The 25,835-nt window shown below is 44.5% G+C and overlaps 1 protein-coding gene across 4 annotated transcripts in view; it reads left to right on the forward strand.

Annotated features, from left to right (window-relative positions):
* The window catches only part of CNOT10 (CCR4-NOT transcription complex subunit 10), a 114,396-nt gene that overhangs the window by 2,488 nt on the left and 86,073 nt on the right, over positions 1-25,835 (forward strand). For 2 of the 4 annotated variants that reach the window (XM_085847486.1, XM_085847489.1), the window contains exons 2-4: positions 14,955-15,049; positions 21,834-21,995; positions 23,541-23,691. In XM_085847486.1, the coding sequence (XP_085703612.1) occupies positions 14,955-15,049; positions 21,834-21,995; positions 23,541-23,691 (408 nt within the window). Of the gene's footprint in view, positions 1-10,798; positions 10,944-14,954; positions 15,050-21,833; positions 21,996-23,540; positions 23,692-25,835 lie in introns of all 4 variants that reach the window. The other 2 variants (XM_085847488.1, XM_085847487.1) reach the window with 2 other exon arrangements.

Below are 25,835 nucleotides of genomic sequence, written 5' to 3' on the forward strand. Positions count from 1 at the left end.
CTTTCTTCCAGATTTCGTTCTTCCTCGTCATACGCCTCTTGGATCCCGTAACCGAACTCGATTTAATTCAAACCATTTTCAGCAAAGGCGAAAATATCTTTTGGAGGAACAATTTGATATTGTTTAGTACCAGGCGCTTTTGAATTTTGTCTTTTCCATGTTCATTCCTGACCACCACACAGTCCTTTTTTCCCGGCATTATTCGGCTGACTTCATCACTTCGGTAAAATTCGGTTATGGCGGATTTCACTTCGTCAGGCAATATTTTGCCCTGTTTGGGATTTGGAAACTATAGCATACCATTTTCTTTCTCTAAATTTTTGGCTTGCACAGCCATTCTTTGGGAGCAACTGACTTCACTCATCATCCCTCTGATGCTCATATACCAAGCAAATATTGTCAGTATACGTATTTTCTCTGAACGGCTCGAAACAACGTATTTTTCTTTCAGGCTTTTGATCATCTCTGGCATGCAGTTTTCATCACATTTTGACGCTGTATTTTGTGTTCTCTCCGCAGTGCTCGGTCCAGCAACTAGTTCTAATTTCTTTCGCACAGAATCTTCCACTTTACTTCGCTTTTCAGGAACGTACCCTGGGTTCCTTTCCGCCTTTCGTTTGTCGAATGGGCTTTCGCCTATCATCGATAACGACTGGTTTAATAGGTCAACTTCTGCTTCTCGCTCAAAAACCTCCTCGTCCTCATCTGTCGAAATAGATTCTGCAATGCCTTCGATAGTACCTTCTGATGATAATTTCGAACTGGTCGAAGATGATTCTTCAATACGCTCTGGTGACAACTGAGAAAGTTTTTTTTTTCTGCACAAAGTACAAATTCTATCATATTTTTTTTTACCTTTGAAGAAAATTTCATCAACATATCATTTGACACATTGCGAAGATCTTTTCGTTGTTTCGTTTTACGGGAGCTGAACGGATCGCAACAGTATTTTCGGAACTCTTTTCGATTTTCAGTCGCCATGATTACTGCAAAATATGCAAAAACTGAGATTATCCCATTTATAACTTAATTCGATGATGGTTATACAAAAAATGTACACTTAAAAATCAATAGACACATTAGGCAGAATAATTGTTTGCAAATGATGCAATATATAATAGTCCAGAGATGATGATTGTCAATTTCAGACATAAAGTCACCTGCCAGCAGGTGACGTCATTGAAACGATGACGGCAAACGTCGCCCAATGTCGAATCAAGAATTAGTGATATGTGGACCCCGAACAATAAAACCATCATCACACGTGAACCCATTGAGATCCCATTTTCATTTATGCTGAGGTGTTGGAGTATATGAAGGGGTATTCTCACACGAAAAAATCGGGACGATCGGTTTGGCTGGGGAGCAGGGCCCCAAGGTTAAAGGGCGCCCCAAACTATAACTTTTAGAATTACTGTTTCGGAGTGATTTTACTTTATGCGATTCGAAAGATCTCGCTTTTATGAGCGTTTTGATGCCAAGATCATCCAAATCGGACCACTACAACCTGTGATATGGCCACTGGAAGAATGTGGGTCAACCGAGGGCACCTAAATTTGGGGCGGGGGGGCTAAAATGGGCCCCGATTGGCCCCAGGTCTGAAAATGGACAATGTTTTAAAGTGAATACAAACACTTGCACAAAAAAGAGTGAAATCTAAGACGATGTGTCAAAATTTCGCTGAAAAATGTGTACACTTGACATAGAACGCACCACTTGGGAGCGTCTGTTCTGGGGGCCCAGCGAACAAGTTGTCTGTCAGTGCTCCTTTTGTATTCAGGGGACCTGGTACTACCATTCTGCGTTGGTTTTAGCCGTTCCGCTGTTCGGTTGAGCTAGCGCAACCAAAGGGAACCCGAACTCAGGAGCGTTTGGCCTGGGGGCCCAGCGACCAAGTTGTCCGTCAGTGCTCCTTTTGTACTCAGGGGACCTGGTACTACCATTCTGCGTTGGTTTTAGCCGTTCCGCTGTTCGGTTGAGCTAGCGTGATTTTTGCGGCATCTAATTAGCGTCTGTCACCGGTATTCCAGCGGCGAAATCGTCTGTCATTGTTTATACCGTGTTACAAGCTATACGAATAATATCAGAAACCTACTTGGGGCCGTTCTGCTGCCAAGTTGAGCTAGCGCCGATTATGCGATACGGATATTGACCACAGAATGTCAACCCAGCAGCAGTGTCCTGGCAGACGCAGAGTTCTAAGGTGAGAATATCATCTGACATCTTACCATGAGGACGGCAATTGTTCCCCTCTTCGGTTGAGCTAAGCCCCGCGGGCTCCCGGTCAAGTAAACGACAACCGTGGGATCTTTGAACGTGCACCGACTAATACCGGCGGACGGGACGACCGGATTAAATGTCTATCCGACAGACGGCACGCACGCTGATGAATCGCCCTGCCTGTGAAACGCCGAGATGACGGTTTACAGCCTGGTCGGGATTCGAACCCAAGGTAGACGGCGACGAGGTGAGTGTGCGTACCCGTTGGCCATCCTGCCAGCCCAGTGTTTGACCACCTATGGGAAGAAACAAAAAAAACAGCAAATATCACGGTCTGTTCAAACGATTGTTCTTCCAGGCAAACAGACGTTTGTAAATTGTGGCGTGCTGCGAGTCATGGGTGGGTGCGACGACGATGAGAAGTAGTTGCCTCGAAGCTGCTTCCTCTCTCTTTTCAGTTCGACTCTGCAATGTTGTCATTATGTGCGGTTCACTACACGATGCAGATCTGCGAGCTATATGGTATCTAAATGTTTTCTTCTGATTCAGAATATCAGATTTATTCTCATGCAATAGCTTTCCTACTTGGTCTTAGCTATCCACTATCAGGGTCACTGACTTGTGGTCGTTCTTGGTAAAGGCCCTGTCACACCTTGACTATTTGGCCAACGTATGCCTGACGTATGAAAAATTGGGCTAAAACGCTGGCACACGTCGAATACGTTATGGGTACGTTTGTATACGCTAAGAGCACGCTGGCATACGTCGTAGTATGCTGGCATACGTCGTAGTTCGCCGAGCTGGAAGACAAATTTTCCATGCTTGAAATTTCCCGACGTATGCCAGCGTATGACTCATACGTTCCGTATAATGTTGGCCATAAGTTGTAGGCACGTTACGCGATCGTTGACACGCGTCGACACGCGTTACTTGTAAGTTACTCATAAGTCGAAACCCGTCGAGGTAATGTTTAGCGTACCCGAAACGTATTTCTAACCTATGAGTAACGTGCTTTGAGCCAATGTGTAACGTATCTCCAACGTATATTGACGTATGTAGATGTATTTGACGTCTTCCGCACGACCACAGAACTGACTGAACGTGTTAGTAACTTACAGCTACCGTATAATGGCATATTGGCAGCATTTAAGGGAATTGGTATATACAAATGGGGTTCACACAGGAGGAACCCGTCAGTGTTCCAGACTCCATGGTTTTTTTTTATTTTTTTATTTTCTTCTTCTTCGGCATGACGGTGATGTTGACACTTTGATTTCTAGTGCGGTTATGATTTAAATCGTTGAGCGGGAGCCTATTAATTATATTATATTATAACCACACGAGAAATCGAAGTGTCAACGTCACCGTCATGCCGAAGAAAAAAACAAAAAACCAATGTTACCCGCAGGGTGACCCGTATCTTGCCAAAAGGTGACCACGTGTGACTTCTTTAAGGTCACACTGAGGTGAACAGAGCTGCTATCCACCAGGAGCGACTCCTTGAGGAATATCTGCCTACGAGAGATTCCGATGAGAATCGTTCTACAGAGTAACTATGAAAAATATGTGTTTGCCTCATAACGTCACCAAATGATGTCATAATGTCTCAAGCTTGACATATCTAGAAAGCAATCATCGAGGTGTTCAATTTGAGGTACTACATGATATGGTTCCTAAAACTTTAAAATTTGACCTTGGGGTCAAATATGTTTGACCTTAGGCGCTAACCATGAAGGCCAATTGCCACCAAAAATGAATCAGCTGAGCGCCAGACCATGACCTATATTCCCATGAAGTTTGAAGACGATCCGATCAAAATTACTCAAAAAAATAAGGGTTTCGTCGACTCCCCTGATTTGCGACAAAGTAACCTTGACCTTTGACCTTGACCTTCAAAATTTTATGCGCTGAAAGGGACCTCTATAGGCCTCTGATATGCGAAGTTACAAAAATTTCCAATGATAACTGTGCTCTGCAGAGTGATTTATACGTGATTACAGACTACGTGAAAAAAAACATACAAGCTGACTAACATATCTTGCAAAAACTTCGTTTTGGCAAGATAAAAACATGGAGTCTGGAACACTGACGCTAAACATTACCTCGACGTGTTTCGACTTATGAGTAACTTATAAGTGACGTGTGTCAACGATCGTGTAACGTGCCTACAACACGTTACTCATAGGTTATAAATAAGTTTCAGGTATGTTGCACATTACCTCGACGTGTTTCGACTTATGAGTAACTTACAAGTACCGTGTGTCAACGATCGCGTAACTTGCCTACAACACGTTACTCATAGGTTAGAAATAAGTTTTGGGTATGTTAAACATTACCTCGACGTGTTTCGACTTATGAGTAACTTTCAAGTAACGTGTGTCGACGTGTGTCAACGATCGTGAAACGTGCCTACAACTTATGGCCAGCGTATGCGGAACGTGTGAGTCATATGCTGGCATGTGTCAAAAAATTTTGAGCATGTTAAAATTTGTCGACGAGCTCGGCGTACTACGACGTATGCCAGCGTGCTCTTAACGTATACAAAACTTACCCATAACGTATTCGACGTGTGCCAGCATTTTAGACAAATTTTTCATACGTCGGCATATGCTGGCTAAATCGTCAAGGTGTGACAGCGGCTTCAGGACGAACCTTGGTGGACATGCTGGGTGTGTGACAAGGATGAATTGATTCAACTTTGGTGAAGATCTGAATCCGAATCTGGATGCAAGAATTATTTAATTTTTAAAGTGATTCTTCACCATTGAGAGATAGAGCCAAAAACGATACAGCACTACATACATAGCATGTTCTTTCAAAAATGTATTGGGCCCGATATGTTCTCATAGATCAGGCATTGCGTGATGGAGGTATGCACTCTACCGAGTGACCTTCTAGTTTGTTTCATGTAACAATATTTATTATTTCATATGCAGCCTGTGGCATTATTGCTGGGACCATGGCTGTGTTGCTGATGCATTTCCCCTGTTTCCAGTAAGCTGGTACTCATTTTGCAGGCTGAGTGAACCCACCTGGTGACGTGTTATTTATCGGCATGACGGGCTCGAATTCAAGAACCTTAGATCTTAAGCCAGCCACGTTAACCGTTAAGCCAACACCAGGCTTCATGTAACAATGAAAAGCTATTTATTAAACATTATTCATGTTTATTGAATGTTGAAAAGTTCTCCGCAAAATATGAGATCATTCAAAATACACTTCATGTACAATGCAATAATCAGACCGGTGGTCCCAGTTAATGCATTGAAAGCATCATATGCAATTAATTTACTTCATAATAAACTCATATTTTGCAAATGTTTTATATATACTGTTACCGATTTGCGGCCGTGCTTGCCCACCGACGTAGCAATCTAGTCGTAGCTTTCAGAACGACGCCGAAATCCCGCTACGGGTGTGTTTTTAATGCACACCACAGCCTAGTCAACACTCTAACAGCGCTACAGGGTCCGATCGCCGAAATGGTCGATTTACCTAATTAATCGCGCGGGCAGACTACTGAGAGACTGTACCTCAACGGGGCCTGCTTGGAAACGAGCCGCTTAAGCAGCTCGCTCCGTTTTGGGATAACCGAGCGGGGTATTATCGCGAAAGCCCCGTTGGATCCGATTCTATTATCGGCTATGAAAAAGCCAGCAATTATTTCGAATGCAATACGGCAGTTCAATTTGAAGGAAAGGGACGCAATGAACGGGTGAACATTCACACAAGGACATTTATTTATAAAACGACACATCTGCAATCATGCAGACATGTAAGCAACCAATGCACGTATGGGACAAAACACGAGCAAGAAGAACTACAGCAGTCTATTTATTATGTACAATTACTTAGCAACAAGTCTATTTAAGGACATGGCGCCACAACGTTCATACAAAGAAACCCCAGGAAAGACAAGGGGTAGACTGGACCCGTAGGCCTTTATAATCACGGAGCCGTGGAGACCGCAAAAGCTCCGAGAGGCCGTGCTGACTACCTTGCCCTGGAGACGACTCGATGGGTTCGGGTTTGGTGGCCCTGCCCACACTCTGCTGGACTCCACCTGTGCCTTCAACGGCGATCCGGCTGGCGACTCCTCTCCGGCTCCACAACTTCCCCGACAGACTCCGGACTCCAACGGGACTGCCCACCGACTCTCGACTTCCACAACTCAGCTCAAATCCTGACTGCACCCAGACAGACTCCACTCGACCCTCTCCTCCACTCTTCCCTCTCCTCTACACAACAACACTACTCTTGCGTTCAGCGCGCCCTTTTATCCCCCTGGCGCCTCGCCCCTCCCTTCACGGCACGCAAGGGGGGGGGGGTGACATTCCAACAGAGATCGGCTGGATTCGTTGTTGTTTCCCAACCGTCAATCTTGTTAACCCGATCTGAGGGAAATTGGGGTGGGAGTTGAGTTCCAACCATCAATCTTGTTTACCAGTTCGGAGGGAACTTGTAAAGTGAATACTTTTACCCGTCGCTTTCCGAGGGAGTGATGGAGTTGTTGTTGTTGCCCTTTGGTGTTCGTGGAGAAGTTGGTTTGTGGTTGTTGTGGCTGGCGCTGTGGTGTGGATGGTGTGGTTGTTGAGATGCGGTTGTGGTGGTTGTTGCAAAATAAAGATAGCCAAAGAATAATCCTACCTCAAAGATCACAGCCCGGTTACACAAATAAATTCCCTCTCGACCTCGGTGGGGAAATCTATCTGAACACAGACTTATCGACATAACTGATCTCTGGGATACCTTTATGGTGTTCTGTGAATTTCCACAACCGTAACAATACATATGGGTGGTGGATCGTGATGGGGATGGGATGGTTGTTGGTTGTTCGTTGAAGGGTTTGTTGGATGGTTGTTAGATGGACAGATTTAATAACCTACCTAAAAGGAAATCGCAACGTACACCTTTGATTGTCCCACTAGACAAAAAGGAAGGGACCTGTCTCACATGTACTTAACGGGATAACTGAGTTTTGGGACATCTGTATGTTTGAATGCAAATGGTTTCCAGATCCGTCACAATTTACTGTGTGTGTGTATATATATATATATATATATATATATATATATATATATATATATATATATATATATATATATATATATATATATATATATATATATATATATATATATATATATCTTCTTATTCTTCTTCTTCTTCTTTCGGCTGCTCCCGTTAGGGGTCGCCACAGCCGATGATCCACATAATGATTTGGCACAGGTTTTACGCCGGATGCCCTTCCTGACGAAACCCTGGTCGCCTCTTACGACACAGGGATATGGTACACCTATTCTAACCGGGGCATACACCGGGCCCAGTACACTGGTACTCACTTCACCGACCTCGGAAGGATGACAGGCTGAGTCAACCTCCTGGTGTGTATTAATTCAAGTGACCAACAGGGCTTGAGCTCAGGACCTTTTGGATCCCAAGCTGCTATCTTAACCACTATGCCAACACCAGGCTTATATGGAATATATATATATATATATATATATATATATATATATATATATATACATACATATATATATATATATATATATATATATATATATATATATATATATATACATATTGTTGCGGATCAGGGATTCGAGGCTTACCACAAGGGGAAGCACTCGAGTCCCTCCCGAATGCCCGGTCCTGAGGCCGCCGATAACTCCGTGCGCTGACGGATGGCAAAGCAACCACAAACACCGATTGGTACTGCCAATCCTGGTTCCACTACTATGGTTGGTACCTTACCTGTGCACAACCTTACCAAAGGGGGTCCCGTGAAACCTCAATGTATACTTACATGGAACTTGCTGTATTGGGTGCAGCCGAGCGGAGCTGCCAAGTATGCACCAGCTAAAAAGAGCCAAATGGATAGGGTAGAACTTTCTAGCTAAACTGTGTGCAGACTATGCTGGATCATTGGAGGAAAAGACAGAATGAGCTGGATACATTTATAATGAGGGCAATTTATTCATAAAGCAAGGGCAAGGAAAGGTCATGTAGCACGATAATAAAAGGTTTTACGAAGCAATGTGAACAGCAGGGGAAATTAAGGATTGATGAGGTGTGGCAAAAGAAATGTAATTATTCACAAAGGAACAAGTGTGTACCTACCCTCAGGAGAGCCAGAAAACAACATCTTTCTCATCTCAAGTCTGAACTCTCAAACCTGTCTCCCCCCTCCAATCCTGGTGGTGACTAATCAAATCTGTTTCTGGTGTATGTTCCCCCTCCATCCTCCCCCTTACCTCAAATGGCCGCACTGCTGATACCGCACGTGAAAAGACTGAATGCCGAAACTCCGTGTTTGCATCGAAATCTTGTGTCCAAAACCCATTGCTTCCTGTACCCACCTTACCCAGTCAAACCCAGCTGTTCCTGGACCCTGTGTCCTTTTTTTCCTGACAAGGTGGAGAGCTTGCTGTCAAACCTCGACTCAGATTCTGCAACTGGTCCAGACGGCATCAGCCCATATGTCCTAAAAATCTGCTCCTCTGCTCTTTCTCACCCTCTCTCTGTTCTCGTCACCTCTCATTAGCTCAAGGTCATCTGACATCTGCTTGGAAATCAGCAAACATTACTGTCCTACATAAAAAACTTGCAAAAAAAGATCACTGCAACTACAGACCAATCAGTCTTCTCCCAATCATCAGTAAGGTTATGGAATCCATCATCGCTTCAGACATTAAATCCTTCCTCTTCTCCAATGGCTTGATTTCCGATCATCAATTTGGATTCAGACCAGGTCACTCTACCCTGGATATGCTGCTTCTACTCTCCCAACAATGGATGGAGGTACTCGATGCCAGACATGAAATCAGAGCCATATCCGGAGACATATCACGTGCTTTTGATGTGGTCTGGCACCCCGCCCTGCTCACAAACTCTCTTCCTGTGGTATCCAAGGCCATCTCCACTCATGGCTCACAGACTTCCTCTCCTGTCGGGACGGACGGCGAGGAGGGGTCACGGGAAGAGCAATCCGGGCATTTGGTACGGAGCTCTGGCCAGTGTCATGCCGGATGTGCGAATGAAACTGCTTCCGGCCACAGGAGCCTGGCAGGGCATGGCTTGGGCCGCTGTGGCCCAATAGGGAAGCGAGATTTGGGTCACAGCACGTTGCTTCGGGTCGTCACCCCACCCTTCGTCCGGGGCTTATAAAAGGTGGATCGCGGAGCTGCTCACCCTCTTCTTCACTGCTCCTTGTTGCCTCTGCCTGTTGCTGGCTCTTCACTCGCGGTTGGTGTGCGACTGAGACGTGTTTATTCCAGAGGACCAGTGCAGAGCGCACGTTGCCACGAGCCCTGGCAAAGTGACTAAGCCAGAGATAACGCGCCAACTCCTGAGGTGGGAACGCTCAAGCGGAGCGTCCCACTGAGAAACGCGCTACACCAGCAGACCTACGCAAGACTAGGTTAGGGTTCTTTTTCCTCACACATCTTCTCTCCTCTCTCTCTCTTTCCACCCCTCTATCTCGTCCCCTTTGGACACACAAAAGAGCATCCATTACTGACTCCCAATCTGGCATGACGCCACACCTCTCACTCCCACACCTTAGACACAAGTATTTCTCCCTCCTACCTCCCCCGAAGCATACTGGGTTGTGTTGGTCGGCTGACCGCTCCAGGTATTGCGAGGTTGTTTATCCTCATCTGCTCTTTCTTTCTGGCTGTCTAACCTTCCTCGGGTTTGTGTGTGTCATCAAATGACAATCAAAGTAAAATATAACGGTTTGAACAACAAACATTTCTGACGGATGGCATAGCAACCACAAACACTGATTGGTACTGCCAATCCTGGCAGGTTTGCACCACTATGGTTGGTACCTTACCTGTGCACAACCTTACCAAAGGGGGAGCCTCTTCTACCATCTCCTCTCCAGCCTCGCCCCCTGCTCTCTCTGCGATTTGTCCCCACCACATTTCCGCAGGGCGCTCAAAGTCCGCCAACAACCCCCTTCTGGTAAAAATACCAAAATCACAAATGGCTGCTCACCTTCACTCTTTCATTCCTCTTTTTCCCCACCTTTGGAATTAATTCCCACACTCTATTCATTCCCATTCTTCCCTCCAGGCCTTCAAAGCAGCTGATCACCACCACCTCTTATCATCCCCCATCCAAATCCTCGATCTTTTCTACCCCCGATAATCCACCCAAGCCCACCTCCTTCAAATCCCCTGCTTTCCTTCCTGAAAGTCCCTGTAATGTCCATCTTCTATTCCCCATGTTCCCTGTCCCATCCCTCTCCCTTCCACAGATCTCCAAATGTCTCTGTTCCCCACTATTTTGTCCTTCCCACTCCCTCCCCTCCTGTCTCATGCCCCCCCTTGATATGCGTTGTGTGTTATCTCTCACACGAGCCTCGACAAGGTATACAAAAATTTTTTTATAATAATAATATCGGTGTGTCTTCCATCTATTTTAACCTTGCTTTGATCTAATTTTAGAGCATGCCTGTTATGCATGTATATTTTATTGTTGCCTGGTGTTGGCTTCATGGTTATCGTGGCGGGCTTTGGATCGTCGGGTCCTGAGTTCAAATCTCGCTGAACTGTTGAATCAATACCAGGTGGGGTTGACTCGGCCTGTCGTCCTTCGGAGGTCAGCAAAATGAGCGCCATCTTGCTGGTATCCTGTGTCGGAGTGGCGACCCGTCCAGGATTGTGCCCAATAGCCAAGGAGTCTGCTTAAGCAGCATCAACGCTCTGCAGAGAGTAAGGTCCCAATCTTTTCCTCCTCCTCCTGTATGATGTTCCAACTTGGTGCGTAACAATTTTATGGCCTGTCGTCATGGATTATCCTATTCCTGCGATCATATTGGTTAATATTGTGATTTAGAGTGACGTTTGGTGAATCAAAATTTAGGATCCTTTTATGCATGGGTGAAACTGCAGAGCTTTTGCAAAAAAGGAAAAAGGAGATTTTCCTGGGGAGTCCAGGGCTATGCCCCCCTCCCCCTGGGAAAATGTTGAAAAATTGGTGTAAAAATATGCATTTTGTGGATGATTCTGTTCTGATGATTTTGTGGATTCTCGCAACGTGAGACGTGCAAAGAAGAGCTCTTTACACATGAGCCACACGAAGATGCCAATACCAAGGGAAGAATCGTCACCAGTGAAACTCCATGATTAGGTTTGCCCTTTTCAGCACAACACCAGGTACAGAAGATCTCTGTGGAGTGGAATGCGTCTGATGGACACCAACAGATGGCGGTCGTTCGCGCCCAAAACTCGAAGCAGGCGGATCTTTAGCGTGGAAGGAAAAGACGTCCGAGGCGTGTGGAATCTCAGTCAACCCTTTATTCCACCCATGACCGAACAACACGCTCGTCTCTCTTCTGGTTGCACCTAGTTCCGGAAAACCCCCGATCAACCCGAACTCGAGAATATTTGCACATGAAAGGCAAAATGATGATCACTGCAGATCGCAATGGCACGCAAGTTCTCCTCGACCTTTTATCAGACGATTGAAGAACTCCACCAAAGGATAAATAGTAAGTCCTGTCAAGGTTATAACTCAAGTTGTCTTCTACAGGTGTTATAAATCACCCACGAGGGATGAATGAATGTCACAGCCTTCCATTCAGATCGTGGCGTCCCCGCCTTTTCCCCGCCTTCCCGCCGAAAAGCGGATACGCAACACCGACTTGCACAAACATGGTCTCCTGCCTGGTGAACACATAATCTGGGTAACGCGCTTGCAAGCTTTTGTACCTTGCTAACTTCTATAAAAATAGCTCATAATAAAAACTACTATGAGAGGAAACACATAATGGTGGTCATGATGTGTGATTGCTCCGGCATTTCACCCCATCTGTATGAAACGGGTTAATAAACGAATCAGCTTATCGGAATAACACCTCATTTCTGCGGCATGTTTATCTGATGACGAACAAACGGAAACCTCTGTATCGGTCGTTACAAAAATAGGGATTTCCGGAAAATACAGGAGTTTCACTCCACGTTTTATGGATTGCGTTGTGGCACTACACTGCCCGACTCTCAGTTCTTATTCCTTCACCTCGCCCCAATCTTGTGAAGAAAAAATATTCCATAAAATCACCAGCTATATATTTATTTTATGTGGGCATATGCGTGTAAGAATTGTGGATTTTTATTTTATTTTATTAATAAGCTTGCCTTGTTTTGGAACAGGAACCCCCACCTCCCAAAACCACATATCCCTTCCTTTTTGTTGCTGAACTCAGAATTGTTTGATGTTCCCATTTCTATTTCATTGTTTTCCGTTCTTTTATTTCCCTCTTCTACCAACACAGTTTGATAATGAATGAGAACGGCACTCAGTAGAGCGGATACCTCCGCCAGGCTGAACAGTTTACGTTTTGTATCCCACTGATGGGCCGGATCTGGATCTGGATCTGAACCAATATGTAATTGGCTTGTTCTTGTGACCTACCCACCTCTTCCAAATTGTGTTATAATCCGTCCACAACTTTTTGAAATGTCATGCTATGTGTTGTTTTTAGCCCGATCTCTCTATGGTGAAAACTCATTCAAAAAAATTGCATAATTCCCAAAAATCCGAATCATCACCAAAATCAAAAACTGTACGTAAACTGTAGGTGCACTGTACATACTGATGGGCCGGATTATCATAGGCATAAAACTGTACGTGCACGGAAGGTGGACAAGGAGGCCCATGTGCGAGGAATCTGTGAGGGGGAAGAGCATCACCTGTGGTCAAGTGATTCTCGTCCTGCTTACAGGGGAATTCGCGCATTGCATTCATCCAAGCCCATCCCTCGGAGCACTGCAGTTAGAGCAGAGGGTGGTAGGCTCTTGAGAGAGGAGTCCGAAGTGAAGGTCCGCTGGGCCGGTTACTTTGAGCGGTTGTACCAGGCTAATCCACCAGCTGTCGAGTTGGACGTCAGGGTGTTACAATCCCTGTTACTGACCCTCCAATCAACTGTGATCCACTTTCGTTTGTAGAAACACAAGCTGTGGTGAACCGGTTGAAATTGGGTAAAGCTCCAGGATCTGTGGCATCCATGCTGAACTTCTCAAGGGTGGTGGAAATGCTGCACTCGTATCATTGCATGCAGTTCTGTGCTTTGCCTGGAACACAGGCATCATCCCAACTGATTGGAAGAGGGGCCTTGTTGTCCCTCTCTGGAAAGGGAAGGGTGATCGCCAAGACTGCAACAACTACCTCGGGGTAACGCTGCTCTCAGTGCCACACAAGGTCTTTGCTCGGATAATTTTTGATGGGGATCGCCACCATCTGCTTCAGCACCAGCGTCCAGAGCAGTCAGGCTTTACACCAAAGAGGTCAACGATTGACTGTTTCCTTGCTCTTTGGGTCCTCACCGAACGCAGACGAGAGTTTCGTCTGTTGATCTCTGGAAAGGGTTTGATTCAGTAAATGGGGATGCCCTCTGCAGGATTCTTGGTCTTCATGGGGTGCCACCCAAACTGATCAATCTGATGTCCTAACTATATTCTGGTACTGAGAATGTTGTGAGATATGATGATACCATCTCTGACTTATTTCCAGTTGTTGCTGGAGTTCATCATGGGTGTGTACTTCACCACCATCCCCCACACTTTTCAGCACTTGTATGGACTGGATTCTGGGGAGGATGTCGGAGAGATCAAGCTGCGGTGCATAGTTTGGGAATGTCAAGATCTCTGACCTTGATTTCGCAGATGATGTAGTCATCTTTGCGGGAACTCTAGATATCCTCTTGGAGGCCCTCGAGGGGCTGAATGAGGAGTCGGAGCCACGGGGATTATGGGTTTCCTGGGTCAAAACTAAGATCCAGGCTTTCAATGACATCTTGGATGCTGCTATCTTGTCTGTACCTGTTTGTGGTGAGGATGTTGAGGTCACGGAGGGATTCGCTTACCTTGGCAGTGATATTCGTGTCTCTGCTGTCTGTGAGCCAGAGGTCAACAGATGTTTGGGTCAGACCTGGGGAGTCATGGATTCACTGGATCATGGGGTGTGATGCTGCCGGTACCTGTGCGGGAGGATGAAAGTCCAAGTCTTTCCGTCCTTGGTGCTTCCAGTCTTGCTCTATGGATATGAGACTTGGACTCTGACCAGGGATCTGAGACAGAGACTTAATTCCTTTGGTACCAGGTCTCTTTGGAGAATCCTTGGCTATCGCTGATCAGACTTTGTGTCTCAAATGAGAGGGACTCAAATGAGATTTGTTACCTGCATAGTCCGTGAGCGTCAGCTGCGGCTGTATGGACATGTGGTCGTTTTCCTGACGCTGATCCCGCTCACCAGATTCTCTCAGCAAGGGAGCCTCGTGAGTGGAGGAGGCCAATGGGCTGTCCATGTTCCTCGTGGTTGCAGCAGGTTAATCAGCATCTCAAGGAGATGGGGATGGGCCAGGCATCTGTCTTGGGGATGGCCAGACGGTAGACATAGTGATGCGCTGCTCTGGTGCATGCTCCCTTAGCTGACCTGACCTGACCAAAATCAAATCAATTCGTCCTCATCACACACCCAACCTGTCGACCAGGTTTCGTTCGACTCTGTCTGCAACTTTTTGAGATATCATGCTCACAGACAGACAGAGGTGAAAACATAACCTCTGCCCAACTTCAGTGGCAGAATTAATACCTCTTTACATATGTTCATGTGGCATTTTTGATTTTTGTGCCAGTTTTGAGTTTTGTGATTTGTGATTTGTACTGATTATACTCATTGCATGATATCAAAAAATTATCCTCATTTCTCATTACTGATTACAGATCAACTTGCAGATCTGAGGTCAGATTGTCTACCAAGTACTGAAGTGAACCTGCAGGAAAAGGAGGTCTCCAGAAATGCTCATGAGGCTTTTGAGGTTTGTGAGCCCTTGTACCTCCCTCTTCATTTGTTCATTCTTGTAGATTACTATACTGTAAAACAGACAGATTTAAGAACTGCCTTTGGTCGGACCTCTTACCCCCCCCCCCCTGCTTGTGGAACCAACCTCCACATTCTCTTCAATCTCACTGTTCTCTCCAGGTCTTTCAGACCCCTGCTCACCACCATTTCAGATTGTTCTCAATCCAAACCCATGATCTTTTATGCCCTCGTTAACCCTCCCCGTTCCCCAAGTCCACCTCGTTCAGGTTTCCAGTTTTTCTTTCCTGATAGTTTGCTTCTGTATCCATCTTGTCCACCCCCATGTATCCTCCCCTGCCCCTCATTTCCTCCACATCACTAGTTTGTCCAAGTCTCCTATTTTGTCCCTTGTCCCTGCTGTTGGGTGTCTCCCCCCTCCCTTTCTACTATTTATTTAGTTTTGTTATTTCTGATCCATTCTATTCCAAAAAAAAGGAAATCTGCTTCAATGTTCCATTTGAGGGAGAAGGAGGGAAAGGAGAGGGAGATTGCACCATAATTTGGTTAGCTCTGCTTTGGTTCGGCCTGACAGGTGTACACACTTTAAATCTCTTCTTTCTTTTTCCCATGTTATTGTTGAAAAATCTCATGCGCTCAAGCCTTCAGTATGTGATTGTAGAAATGCACATAAATATAATTAAATCTTTCTTCACCCACAACAAATACATGCACAAACTTTTGGATTCGTACAGCAAAGGGTTTTTGTGTTATCTTGCTCTGAGTATCACGGTTTGACTTATCATTGGAGAGTTTGCGCTGATGATTGAGGGTTTAATTTCAAACAAAGTTGAATGCTGTTTCAGGTTTTGTGCAAATTGATCCTGAACAAAAATTAGACAATTAGTAGCTTTCACTTGTACAACAGGTTTTATACAACTGATTTCTGCCATACAACTGATTTATTAGTATAGTATTTAGTATTATTATTTATTATTATAGTAAAATATTATATTTATTATTATTTAATATAGTATTTAGTATATTTAGATTTATTAGTATTTATTTTATACATTCGTAGCTTTCTGCCATGCAACTGATTTATCCAATTTTGTAATGAACTTAACAACAGATTAAATGTGGCCTTTCCCTTCTGTAATTTGTCTAAAGCTCAATATCTCTATATCTCACTATCTCTCTATCTCTCTCCATATCTCTATATGTCTATATATCTATCTCTCTATCTCTATCTCTCTATCTCTATCTCTATCTCTATCTCTATCTCTATCTCTATCTCTCTCTATCTCTCTATCTCTCTATCTCTCTATCTCTCTCTATCTCTCTCTATCTCTCTCTATCTCTCTCTATCTCTCTCTATCTCTCTCTATCTCTCTCTATCTCTCTCTATCTCTCTCTATCTCTCTCTATCTCTCTCTATCTCTCTCTATCTCTCTCTATCTCTCTCTATCTCTCTCTATCTCTCTCTATCTCTCTCTATCTCTCTCTATCTCTCTCTATCTCTCTCTATCTCTCTCTATCTCTCTCTATCTCTCTCTATCTCTCTCTATCTCTCTCTATCTCTCTCTATCTCTCTCTATCTCTCTCTATCTCTCTCTATCTCTCTCTATCTCTCTCTATCTCTCTCTATCTCTCTCTATCTCTCTCTATCTCTCTCTATCTCTCTCTATCTCTCTCTCTCTCTCTATCACTCTATCACTCTATGTCTCTCTGTCTCTCTGTCTCTCTGTCTCTCTGTCTCTCTGTCTCTCTGTCTCTCTCTGTCTCTCTCTCTGTCTCTCTCTGTCTCTCTCTGTCTCTCTCTGTCTCTCTCTGTCTCTCTCTGTGTCTCTCTGTGTCTCTCTGTGTCTCTCTGTCTCTCTGTCTCTCTGTCTCTCTGTCTCTCTGTCTCTCTGTGTCTCTGTGTCTCTGTGTCTCTCTCTGTCTCTCTGTGTCTCTCTGTGTCTCTCTGTGTCTCTCTGTGTCTCTCTGTGTCTCTCTGTGTCTCTCTGTGTCTGTCTCTGTGTCTCTCTGTGTCTCTCTGTGTCTCTCTGTGTCTGTCTCTGTGTCTCTCTGTGTCTGTGTCTGTCTCTGTGTCTCTCTGTCTCTCTGTGTCTGTCTCTGTCTGTCTCTCTGTCTCTCTCTGTCTGTCTCTCTGTCTCTCTCTCTCTATCTCTATCTCTCTATCTCTCTATCTCTCTATCTCTCTATCTCTCTATCTCTCTATCTCTCTATCTCTCTATCTATCTATCTATCTATCTATCTATCTATCTATCTATCTATCTATCTATCTATATATCTATATCTCCAAAGTCTTCACAGGGCATCGGTGCCACTGCCGCTTCCTGAGGAATGGCTATACGAGGTGGTTTGCCATTGCCTTCCCATCAGTAGCTCGGGTAGGAATTTGTAATTTATTCATGGGGCCAGCGATAGCTCGTATACTCTTTGCAAAGGACACCGTGGGGTCTTAAACGTCCATCAACTAATGCCAGCAGATGGGATGCCCAGTTTTACGTTCATTCGAGGGACGGCACACACGTTGATGAACCACCTGTGAAACACTGGGATGACAGTTTATCGCTGGGTCGGGATTCAAACCCAAGCAGGACGGCTTAGAGGCGAGTGTGTGTCCCTCCAACCCATCCTGCCAGCCCCAAAGCCCCTACCTTCCTTTCCTCCTTTTGTTAAAGATGTCTATGTGTTTCTTCTTTTATAAATCTTTCTGCAGCTCCGAACACCAGTGAATAAGTAACGCACTCTTGCCTCAACCAAGCTTATCCAAAACCTCCACTCTCTGATTCAAAGACATCACTTTCCTCAACTTTTTTTTTTGCATTTGGTTGACCCATAGCCACAGTTTTCCTCTTCGGAGCTATGGTCAAAAATAATTAAAGGCAATAATAATCGAAAACAAAGGAATTAATTATGATTACACCGTATGTAGTGTTGACGGTGAGATAGGTACAGTACAGTGCAGTACTGTACACACTTCATGTTTCAGTTACTACCTGCACTGCAACAGCCTCGCCGATTTACAATTGTATGTGTAAAGTCGAAACTGTTAACGATAATCCTCATTTTTTTTTCCCATCGTTTTATGCTTCAATCATTATTAATGATGCACGAAAAGTAACAAAAGGCTCGTGGTGCAAGACAACCATCACAACTCCGCTCAAAAACCCTGATTGGTCGACATTAAACCCCGTGATAACTAAATTGGTGCACAAGAGGTCGCCCGCGATTGGTCAAAACCCACGATATTTAAGGCTTTACTGTGTAGTATAACAAATGCATGTGTTTTACATGTACAGGGCACATTCAAAGGTGTTTCAAAAATCCGGAATCATCGGAACATTCATCTTAAAATTCTGTTATCACAATTGTTCAAATTGGGAGCCACTGACATACACACACATAACATATCAATTCGTGTTTGTCGGTTTCTTTTCACGTTTATTAACATTGACACGTGGATTTTAGTGTATTTATTTCTGATTTAATTCTTTAGATATTCAGTAGGACCTGGTCTCACGGTATAAACCACTGATTTCAGGTGTCCCCAAAGAAAAGAAGTCAAGTGGCGTTAAATCTGGACTACATGGGGTCCATTCTGTCGATCCATGATGTCCTATCCACCAATTAAATGTGGCCCTTCCCTTCTGCAATGGGCATTGTCTCAGAAATACTATGTAAAAATATTTCCTGTGATTCTGGACTTTTGAAACATCTTTGATCATGATTTTATTTTTTTGTTTTTTGTGTTTTTATTCTTTTCGTCTGCACTGCCCTGCAACTTTGAGTAAAAATGTGTTGTCACCCCACACACTTTTAGTGAAAAGTGGGGTTAAACAATTGGCTAATGTCTGTGCGTCTGTCTGTCTGTCTACAAATGTCAGTTCATGATCGAAGCACAGCTTGTTAAAATTGAATGTTACATTTTGAACACGAGTAGAAAGACCAGTGTTTCGTTTTGCACTACTTTTTTTTTCTCTGAATTCATATCCCAATCGCACAAGTGCAGAGAGGAATGAGATAAAATAAATTTTGCTCTGTCTGCCTTTCTAGTGGTCAAACAAAGTTGAAAATCATTCCAAACAGGAAACTCACTGTTTGTTTTTAAGGATGTCACAATGGACACGTACACCACGCATGAATAACGAATGTAATGTTTCAAATTGCCAACTAATCTCCCTCATGCACAGATTTATCCCCTCTCGTCTTCAGTTATCCTACCCTTCCTCCCATCCATGGTACACTGAAGATTGTGGCGAGGCAGTTGTCTTGAAACAACTTGCCTTTGCCTCATGGAAAGCAAACCCAACTGAGGGTAATCACAGTTCCTTCCATAAAGCTCGGAACAAGTGTGTATCTACCCTCAGGAGAGCCAGAAAACAACATCTTGCTCATCTCAAGTCTGAACTCTCAAACCTCTCTCCCTCCTCAAAATCCTGGTGGCGTCTAATCAAATCTGTTTCTGGTGTATGTTCCTGCTCCATCCCCTCTTACCTCAAACGGCCGCACTGCTGATACCGCACGTGTAAAGGCTGAATGTCTAAACTCGGTGTTTGCATCAAAATCTTATGTCCAAAACCCATCACTTTCTGTACAACCCTTACCCAGTCACACCCAACTGTCCCTGGACTCTGTGTCCTTTTCTTCTGGCAAAGTGAAGAGCTTGCTGTCAAACCTCAACTCAGATTCTGCAACCGGTCCAGACAGCAGCAGCCCACGTGTCATAAAAACCTGCTCCTCTGCTCTTGCTCACCCTCTCTCTGTTCTACTCACCCTCTCTCTGTTCTACTCACCCTCTCATTTGCTCAAGGCCATCTGCCATCTGCTTGGAAATCAGCAAACATTACTGCCCTGCATTAAAAAGTTGCAAAAACAGATCCCTGCAACTACAGACCCATCAGCCCTGTCCTAATCATCAGCAAGGTTATGGAATCCATCATTGCTTCAGACATTAAATCCTTCCTCTTCTCCAATGGCCTGGTTTCCGATCATCAATTTGGTTTCAGACCAGTTCACTCTACCCTGGATATGCTGCTTCTACTCTCCCAACAATGGATGGAGGTCCTCAATGCCGGACATGAAATCAGAGCCATGTCCGCCGACATATCGTGTGCTTTTGACACGGTCTGACACCCTGTCCTGCTCACCAAACTCTCTTCCTTGGGTATCCAAGGCCATCTCCACTCATGGCTCGCAGACTTCCTCTCCTGTCGCAGTCAACGTGTGGCCCTTAATGGATTTCTTTCATCCCCTCTTCCTGTCCAGGCTGGAGTTCCTCAAGGCAGTGTTCTTTACCCTGTTCTTTTTCTGGTTTTCATCAATGATCTCTCCGACTCTCTGGAAAATCCTCTTTATCTCTTTGCTGATGTCTCCGCCCTCTGCCGTACCATCTGCCATCCCTCAGATCGGCAAGCAGCAGCTTCTTCGCTCACTGCAGATCTGGATAAAATCACAAACTGGTCCAACACATAGAACATGTCTTTCAATCCAGACAAATCTCACACTCTAACTATGTCTCTCCGAAAGCACTGTTTGGACCCCCCCCCCCCCATTTACCTTCTCAACAATCCTCTGGAAGAAGTCCTTTCATTCAAGCTTCTGGGCCTCAATATCTGCCATGATCTTTCTTAGGAAAGCCACATTCCCAACCTGGCCTCCAAAACCAGTCGCTAACTGGGAATCCTCTGTCGTCTTCGGTCTTCTACCGTCTACCTCCGGTCTCACACCCCCTGCTCTATCTGCGATTTGTCCCCCCCCCCTCCACTCATATTTCTGCAGGGCGCTCAAGGTCCGCCAGCAACCCCCTTCTGGTAAAACTACCAAAATCATGAATCACTGCTCACCTTCATGCCTTCATTCCTCTTTTTCCCTGCCTTTGGAATGAACTCCCACACTCTCTTCAACCCCATTCTTCCCCCCAGGCTTTCAAAACAGCAGTTCATTACCACCTCTTGTCGTTGCCCATCCAAATCCTTGATCTTTTCTTCCCCTGTTAATCCACCCCCTTCAAATTCCCTGCTTTCCTTCCTGAAAGTCCCTGTAATGTCTGTCTTGTATTCCCCATGTTCTTTACCCCATCCCTCTCTCATTCGAGCCTCGACAAGGTATCCAAAATATATATAAATAAGTAATAACGTGTTAGATCGGAGACTGCTTAGGCAGCACCAATGCTCTGCACAGAGTATGGTCCCAATGGATGGATGGATCGGGTGGTGTAACGTGTCACAGTGTCAACGGCGGAAAATCCGGAATCAATTTATTTATACGACTTTTGCAATCTTTATTTTATTTAAATTTAATTACACATTTGAACACTGCAGAACACAAATCGCCTTCTTATTACTTCCAAAACCCTTCTGTTCAGCAGTACTTGAACATGTTAAATAAGGTGGTGTGTATGGGTGGTTTATGTGGAAGATTACTTCAATAGCTCTAAACTTCAATAAAAAATTTAAACGCTCTTTAAAAACATTTTATTTCAATTGAAATACTGAAAACCTTGAACACTGCGTGGGGGTAATGTGTTCTATGAACGCTCTAGTTATTTTTTTATTTTTTTTTATTTTAACTCCTTGTCACATGACAGTCCAGATACCAAAAGGTAGAAAAGCATTACTTGTTTTCACAAAATAAATTAAAGCATTTTTGCTAATGAAAATTGATGTCAATGATTGTACCTTTCCTATTGATTGATTTTACCTTTCTTATCAAAATGTAACGAACAAATCGACTGATCCTGGTGTGTGTGTGTGGTGTGTGGTTCCCTCCTTTTACTCATTGTCGCACCCCAGACCGGGCAGTACGATGCTTGCCTCACTTATCTGGCGCAGCTACAGGAACTGCGGAAGGATGACACCAAGGTGATGTTAAATAAGGCCGTGGCAGAGTTCTATAAAAGTGGACAAACCACGACTGATGAGTTTAGGCATGCACTGACTACCATCAAGTCCCAGGTATGGTTCACCTGTTGTATACACAGTCCTCACAGCATAACATTCTCAAAGAATAAGATGCTTTCTTTTTTTCTTTCTATGAATCCATTTCATGAGATAACTTCAAACATTGTGTGTTTGTTGTATTGCATCATTGCAGCATGATACTCCACCTGTCGTATGACCCCACATGCATAACACAAACCTGGGTTGAGCAAATTGGTCTGTCCATCTCTCTCTCTTTCTCGGATTGAGGAACAACTTGATTTCAATTGAATTATATATTTTGTTCACTATAGAACACGAACCTGCAGTTTCGCAGTACTTTGGCTTTTGAGTTTGGCGAATTGTACGGAGTCTCGTCCCGATAGCAGCTCGGTAAAGCGATTGCTTCAGTCTGCCTGGCAGTCAGAGCATTGAAAAATCATTCCAAGCAGGAAATTTACTGTTTATCGGGACGTCATAAAGGAAACAAACAACAGGCACGAAGAACTAATTTGACGTGTTGAGTAAGAGGGTGCGTCATCGGTGGTGTACTTCCGATTCAACGTTGTTTTTTTTGTTTTTTTTCTACAGTCTTTAAAACTTTTGTTTTATTTTAATGTAATTATACTAGCAGAGTACCTGCCCTATGGGCGATCTTGTTCCAGGCATGCAACACGTTCTTCTGATGAATCCCTTTAATTGGGTGGTGTATCGGCAACTGACAGCTCCATATATATGCAAATAATAATAATAACCTGCGTTATGTGCATGAACCAAAAACATACGTACTGCTTATGATTCAAAACACCTCACTGCACTGGTAAACATGGGGACAGGAATACTGTACTGTAAATGGTGGGGACTTGTAATACCCTCCCCCACCTGGAGGTAGCGCCACACGATACACACCAACATGGAGAACTTGCACGCCTCCTCATCCTCCCAAGACCATCGGCAAAGATATGAATACCCCTATATATTAATTTGGGTCATGCTGATCCAATGTAGCAAGTCTGGATGTAATTGGCCCAAATCTCTAGGAGTAGTAGTGTGACAAACAAACACCAGTCCGTGAATTTGAGTGAGGATATGTGAACAATGGAGAACACAAATCGTTTTGTTTACACTTCCAAAAACTTTCAGTTTAGCAGTACTTTGGCAAAATTTTACACCATCTCACCCAATCAAATTTGCTGCACGCCCTCGTGGTAGAGTAACGGTGAGATTCAGACAAAATGTTGGCACCTTGTGATGCAACCACAGAGAGCGGACTTCAAAGATGTTTATTTTGTGCAGCTTTTTTTTAAAGATCGTTCCAAAATCATCATTTTCTCTGATAAGAGTTGGCAGTTGGCGTAAGGTTCGGCTCTGGACTGTTCTGTTTGACACATCGGCTTCGTATGGTTGCCATTGCGCCTGTTATTCAACGTTCACGAGCAAACCCAATGTAGATCAAGTTCGGTAACGCAAAGCAAGAGTTGAAAAGACCCTTCCTATGTCCTCTTTTCTCAAGACTGCATGGGGTAAGGTGTTCTGTGTACACTCTCGTTTGCAATGGATTTTTTTTTTTCATCTTGCTAGGTGCACTCAACCATGGAAGATGTGGACGGTCTGGATGATGTGGAAAATGGAACAACATTCTACAACCAAGCTGTTGTACTTTATCACCTCAAGCAGTATGTCGAAGCGATTGCTCTGATGGAACGGCTTTATCAAGTCATCGAGCCATTCGGTAAGCACCCGCAACAGGTTTTAAGTTTCATTAACAAGGGAAGAGATTATTTTCAAACAATTTTTTTTTTCAACCTACTTATCACATTCAAACTACTTTCTTCTTGGGTACCATTTTATTGCTAAGCTCATACTTTATCAAAGAGAAAAGTTCTTGAATTGTTATTGCAGATCAGATATCATTATAAACATGGCTGGCTGTTTATTTGACCGACCTCGTCGATCTCTCAGTATTTCTCAGGGATTTCTTCTTGATCACTCGTGTTTTCTATTTGTCTTCATTCACTTGCTGCGTGATCTTACAAAATTTCAACATTATCTTTCAATGCTTTACTGCTGATACCAGCTGATCTTCCTGTCTTTTCTTTCTGAACTTAACCGTCATTCATTCTGAACTTCAAACACAGATGTCCACAAACTTTCTCAAAATGGATCCTTGACCTCTTATTCAGTCCTTAAAAATCCTTCAACTCTCGAGAATGAATCTTGGATATCACCCACCTGATCTCTGCCTCTACAGTTTCAAATCCAAGTGTCTTCATCTTGGACCCAACACTTTCCTATGTTCCGCATGTTGGTAAAATCTGTTGATTTTTTTTTATTTTATTTTATTTTTTTTGTCTGCACAATATTGAACAAAATCTGCACCTGCTTAAATCTTAAGACCACTGAAACTTTGCTCCTTCCTCTTGCAAAGTCACACACTATACTGCAACTCATCTGGCAGGCTTATCTGCTTCTTATTTCAATCCCTTAGCAATGCCTGGTGTGTTGGCGCAGTGGTTAGGGCAGCGGCTTGGGATCCAAAAGGTCCTGAGTTCAAGCCCCGTTGGGCCACTGAATTAATACACCAGGGGGTTGACTCAGCCTGTCATCCTTCCGAGGTCGGTGAAATGAGTACCAGTATACTGGGCCGGTGTATACCCCGGTTAAAATAGGTGTACCATATCCCTGTGTCGTAAGAGGCGACCAGGTTGCGTCAGGAAGGGCATCCGGCGTAAAACCTGTGCCAAATCACTATGCGGATCACACGGATGATCCGCTGTGGCGACCCCTAACGGGAGCAGCCGAAAGAAGAAGAAGAAGAAGATTTCAATCCCTTAGCACTTATTCCGAATATGATAACCAAACTTGTAGCTCAAGCTCGTAAATGTAATCACATTACTCCAATTATCAAAAGGCTTTACTGGCTCCCAGTCTGCAAATGCATAGCATTTCAAAGGTACATGTTATTCCAGTCGTCGGGTCCATCCAGTTGCTGGCCCAAATCCTGGTGAACCGCGTCAAAGCGGTTGCAGCGGCCAACTGATTCGGCCATCCCAGGCCAAAGAGATGCAGTAGAGCCAGTAGGTGCACCGTGCTTTTTCGGTTCCATATGCCTGATCTTAATTAATGGCCGAGTGGAGTCATTAGGCATCGGCACGGCCTCATTATGGCGGCTAATCACTGGAATCTAATTTGTCCTTTAATGGATGTGCGCAATTACATTCGCAATCAGAAACACCCAAATTAACTCGGAGAACCAAGTGGTTTTAAAGTGTACTTGTCGGAACGTAAGGTGGGAATACAGGGAGAAGCATGAAATAATTACTCCCTAACCTGTACCGAATGTCAATGAATGGATGGGAACCTTAATTATCGAAGTATCTTTAGGCCTCTTTCATACCACAGGAGATAGACAAGATAGAGTCAGGAGGGAAAATGCCACATCCGGAAGGACGTAGCTTGGCTCCTGGTGGAGACACGAGGAACAATTTGTGCCGCAGAGCAATGCCAGTACGAGGAGGAGAGTGGGCGTGGCTTGCTGGGTGGGCATGGTTCAATACTGCAGCAGCAAATGTGCCGGTTAAGGGGGAAACTCGGAGGCAGCTCACGTCCATGTTTCCAACAGCGAAGTTTCCAAGCATCTGCTGCTCCGCCCCTCATGGCTAACAACGGCCTTTATAGTTTCTGCCTCCAGCCCCTTTGGTGACTCACTTCGTCTCTCCCCACTCGGCCACCATTGATCTGGGGCCAAGTTCACGGGGGGGGGGGAACCCCTCCCCCTCCTCCTCCCCCTCGACCTTTCACCCAGATAGTCCTGGTCCTGTGCTTTCGGTCTGGATGGAAGAGGTGACTTTTCTTGCCTAAACTGGTGCCGACGAC

This window comes from Eptatretus burgeri, chromosome 11, assembly GCF_056783735.1.
Source record: "Eptatretus burgeri isolate ZD-2024b chromosome 11, Ebu_testis_v1, whole genome shotgun sequence".
NCBI lineage: Eukaryota > Metazoa > Chordata > Myxini > Myxiniformes > Myxinidae > Eptatretus > Eptatretus burgeri.